General features: G+C 32.4%; 1 protein-coding gene and 1 non-coding gene across 2 annotated transcripts; both read left to right on the top strand.

The window, feature by feature from the left end:
• The first annotated feature begins 1,001 nt into the window (after positions 1–1,001).
• Gadd45 (Growth arrest and DNA damage-inducible 45) lies at positions 1,002–4,145 on the top strand. The gene is made up of 3 exons (XM_089646334.1): positions 1,002–1,432; positions 1,941–2,157; positions 2,794–4,145. The coding sequence occupies exons 1-3, from the start codon at positions 1,368–1,370 to the stop codon at positions 3,010–3,012; spliced, it is 501 nt and encodes a 166-aa protein (XP_089502460.1). The 5' UTR covers positions 1,002–1,367; the 3' UTR covers positions 3,013–4,145.
• TRNAD-GUC (transfer RNA aspartic acid (anticodon GUC)) lies at positions 1,801–1,872 on the top strand. The gene has a single exon. It is a non-coding gene; the product is annotated as a tRNA-Asp (tRNA).
• Positions 4,146–4,962: the final 817 nt, after the last annotated feature.

Here is a 4,962-nt window from a genome sequence, read left to right as displayed (position 1 = left end):
ATTGCTTTTACTTTAATATTTTTTTAATAAATAACCATGCTAATTTACAACTATAATTTTTTAATTATATTATACTCAACAAAAACTGTCCCAACCTAATTTTAACATTTTGTGAGAATATAAATGAATTTCATTAAATAAGTCCACATCGTCAGAAAATTAACGGTTTGTTGTCAATAATCTCATGTTTTGGTTTTTGTTTATTATTGTTTTTAATTATTGATATGTGTAAATGTTGTGTTGTGTATTTCCAATATTTAAATACGTTTTATTTAACTGAAGGAGCGTGGCGTACATCCGCATATTATTTTCCTCATTTATTCACAATATTATTGCTAATTTTACAAAATAGTGTGATGCAGGAACAAAACACAACAACATCACTGTTTAAAAAAATGATAATCCCAGCAAAAACAAAAACAATAACATATCGTGTTTAAACCCGAACCGTGGACGAGTAAAAACCTGTACAAACTACAAAGCGATCACTGTGAACAGTAAAAACCCTAATCAACTTAGCAAACTTCCGAGTAAATGCGGGAATTTCCAACCAACTCCGAAATGAGCGCGTCCGAGAAATTCCAAAGCAGACATTGCATAAAATTAATATAATATAACTGAACGCTACTCGCTAGTTTAGCGTTGTGAAATACACCATAGTTGTATGCGTGCTTTTCACAATACATTCAAACTTCAAGCCGTCGAAACTCGATAATGTTGTATGTATGTATGGGCGCTTTTGCCTCTTTTCCACGATTAATTACGCACACCATTACAACTAGTTAAAGTTGTATGCGTGCTTTTGCCTCCGTTTCACGATAAACACACACACCATTACAACTCACATGGAATGATTCACAGAATGGCGCTTACAACAAATTTCGCCGCGGCGCGTTCTGGGAAATCCTCCCCACTTTTGTTAACTCGTTCTGCGCATGCGCTGGACACGAGTCTATATAAGCGCTATGGGATGGTTTAATTTTCATTATCGTTCTGATTTTTCAACCGTCAGCTAGTCTCATTGAGAATTTTCAAACGGTTTGGTGATAGTTTGAAGCGATCTTTTGGCGTTATCAGAAAAATTATTGTTGGTTCTACTTCTACTGAAGCAAAGTTATAAAAACAATAACAAAGAGTGAAAAAATAACTTTACAAGTGTTTGTTTGTTGGTGAATTCGATTTGCAACTCGTTTAAAAGTTGTTTTGTGAGATTTTGTTGTGATTTTTATTTGCGTGTGTCCACAAGTAAAAAGCTGGAGAAATTAAGTTATTCCCGTGAAGCATACAGGCAGAAATACAGTGCTTTTCGAAGTGTATTGAGTCGCAGCAGTTCAAGTGGTGAAAGTAGCTCCGAAGACGAAGCCAAAATGTGCCTCGAAGATCAAGCTGCCGCTATTGTCAATGGAAGAGAGACGTTCAGCTCTGCTAAATGGTAATTATTATCTAATAACTAAATAATCAGATAAAATTTAATCCACTTTAAATTTAACGTTATCCACACTGCCTTATATTTCAATAAAATTGCCTTGAATAAAAGCTAAACGTAATATTATGGCGCAATGTTTTGCCTTCAATCAATTATTCTTGAACTGATTCCAATATTTCCGCCTTTTCAATGAGAATTAATGGCTTCCTACATATAAAATAATTAATGCCATACGAGTTTTAAAGAGTAGTATAAATTGTCAAGCCTTTATAACATAATTTCGCAACACTGTGTAATGATTTCAACAAAACATTGAACTTGAAAACGATTGCGCAACAATTTTATAAAGCGAAATATTGGCGCCCTCGACACCATCCTCGGTAGTATAGTGGTAAGTATCCCCGCCTGTCACGCGGGAGACCGGGGTTCGATTCCCCGCCGGGGAGATTTTTTTTTATATGTATACAACAATTAAATGTTTTCTTTTACTAATAATTGTGTTTATTTTTTATAGCAGTGTTGGCTCTACTATCAAGAACATCCTCCGTTCTGCCCAGGCGAGTCAGCGCCTAACTGTTGGGCTCCCGGCTTGTGTGAAGAGGCTGTCAATGGGACCAAATGGGGCTCTTTTCTGCCTGTTGGCCCCCTCGAGACCTGGGGACTCCGCCCACCACATGCAGGAAGTCCTGCTAGAGGCTTTCTGCTACGAAAACGACATCTATATCGTGAAGGTAAAAAGAAATTTCATACTAAACTATAATATACCCAGCTCTTTAGTTATTCTTTGAAAAATGTAAAAAAATGAACATTGTTGGAGTGAATTTATTATTTTTACAGAATTATCAATGATTTATTCAAGTTAGCAATATAAAAATAGAAATCTTATCACACTTACTGCAGGATATTACTAAATACAATGCAAATACCTTGAACTACTGCAGTATTAGCAAAGCAATTAAACAGAAAGATAAACGAGGCTAGCTACCTGTGTTTTCATGTAATGTTTCTGAGAATTGTTCTCACAGCGTTTAGTGACCTTCTCCCAAACAACCACTACTTCTGGCAAACACCCTGATAAGACCAACAGAAAGAAAGATAAGACATTATACGGCGCATTTTGTGTTATATTATGTATTAGATAAAATTCTTGTATGTTTGAACTCATTATTTTATCTTCAAAATACCTACCTAAAAACATATAATTTTGATTGAGCGTTTTCCGCATAAGAGTATTCAAATATGCATTTGAAAAACGCTATTCCGAAAATGCAACATATATTTTTTCTTGTTACTTTCTCTACTTTGTTCTTGTAAAATAACTGTTAAATGCAATTAAAAATCTAATAAGTATTATTCTTTGTCCACAGGTTGATTGCGCAGAAAAACTACATGACCTAGTGCAAGGATCCAGCTCCCGAGACTGTTCCTGTATCCTCATCCACGAACCTTTCACCGACCCCTTCTCCGACGGGTGTCCTCGATCCAACCTGGATCATCTCTCTCCTCCGGAGAAACTCCTCGCAGAGCACTGCGAGATGATGTGGGATGTTCAACCAACCCCCATCATTAGACTCCCCGAACAATGAAGAAAATCGATTGATTGACGTTTAAAAAAAAAAAACAAATCAAACGGATTTATGAAAATAAATGTTGATTAGAACAACCTTTCGGTTGTCAGAGAAGGAGCCTTTGAAATCAAAGATTATAACTCAATAATAATTGTTGAAGATATCATTATAATTGATGATAATATCATTATTACAGGGAATGATAAATGTAACGTTTTATCGGTAGATTTTGAAGTTGCCACGCAAACTTCTTATGGTAATGTTGTAAGAGATAGATGGCTGCGTTTTACGCATGATATAACACTGGATGATTAATGATGTATTGTTTACTCGAATCAATAAAACTATTGACTAAAGAGAAAATTATATGAATTTCTTATTGACTAGTTGATGGAAAGGAAAGATGTAAGACGTCTATGTATTTTGTAATAGACTATGGATCTTGTAGATTCGGAGGATCAGAATCTGTAAGATTTTAAACAGAAAACTGATAATTAATTAACGCAAGCGAATTAGATAAATGAAAGGTGTCTTACTTTAATTGAGGTTTGACTGTAAAAATTATTGAATGATGAGATATCGATTCATGGTTTGTTGTGATTAAAATGCTTTTTAATTATCTTTTGAGAAGTGCTTTATATGTCGTTGTAATTAGTTCTTACAACGCTGCATTCCAATGAATAGATTTTTTACACATCGAATAAATGTTTATAGAAAATTGATGATAAACTTTAACAAATTTTAGTAAAAAATTATAAATGTCAGGATCTAAGTGTATAATGTCTTGTTTTAGGCATCTTTTGGGAAGATGCAGCTTTTAGTAAAAATATAATATTGTTACAGCTAATTAAATTTTTTGGAATGTATATGTATAATCTTAGTACCTGATTGGATCTTTCACAAAATTTGATAAAATTAAAGGAATTGCCTTAATAATCTGAAAAATGTTAATTTCACAATCTTTTTATCAAAAAAAAAAATTCCATAAAACAAACTTATTGATCTGCAGACAATTCAGTCTAATTAGATTTTGATAAATTCCTGATAATTCAAAATTGATAAAAAAATATTATGTACAAATATGCTCGTGTATCCAATTACTTGTTGTTAAGCAATATTTTGCCTTCCATGATTTAACAAAACAAATTTTAACATGAATTTTGACAATTTAAGTATGATGAATTTAAAATATTTGTAGTATTTAATGTTGATAACATTTATACAAAAGCAATATAGATAATAAATTATTATTACATATTATGTTTATCTAATATGTAGATTTTATACAAAATGCTAGCAAATTTTGAAAGTAGTTTCTGATTTTGTATTGAATGTTCGAAAATTCTTATATGAATAAAACACTTTCTTGTAAAACTGTTTCTGATAAAAATAAAATGATTTTAAATTTTAAAAACATTCTTTAAATTGTTTTTCCTTTTCCAAATTACTAAGTATTATTATTTATTCAACTGTAGTTGGATTTTCAAAATACAACGAATATTCAAGTTACAATCAATTTGGACACGAAATTAAGCGATATTTGACCAAAATTTTCACACAAATTATTAACACAGGTCTTTCAAATGTAATAGATCAAGTCAAACACTATTAGCTTGTTATGTCATTTGCTGATGTTTGGTTTGACCGAGGATTGAAGCTTCCTCCCCAGGGACTGGCTCCTACTGCTGGAAACTTAACAAACAAAAAAAATTTGCTTTGACATATTATTGAATCTTCCTCGGCATGGACTGACTAAAATGAGTAAACCGCGCTATCACTTAAGACAAATCCTAATTGGATGGTACCGATCATCCTATTTAGATTTATTTCGTAATTTTTTATAATGTAACTTAATTACAAAATGTTGAGTTTTCTATACATTCTATAAATATTATGTACATGTGTATCAACCTTCCGGAAGAAATTCTCTAAATGATAGTGAAAACCCAATCAAAATCCGTTGCGTTG

Source organism: Hesperophylax consimilis, chromosome 24 (genome assembly GCF_061612785.1).
Source record: "Hesperophylax consimilis isolate HC1 chromosome 24, BYU_Hcon_1.0, whole genome shotgun sequence".
NCBI classification, from domain to species: domain Eukaryota; kingdom Metazoa; phylum Arthropoda; class Insecta; order Trichoptera; family Limnephilidae; genus Hesperophylax; species Hesperophylax consimilis.
The sequence above is the reverse complement of the archived record's forward strand: the minus strand, read 5'-3'. Positions and strand labels throughout refer to the sequence as shown.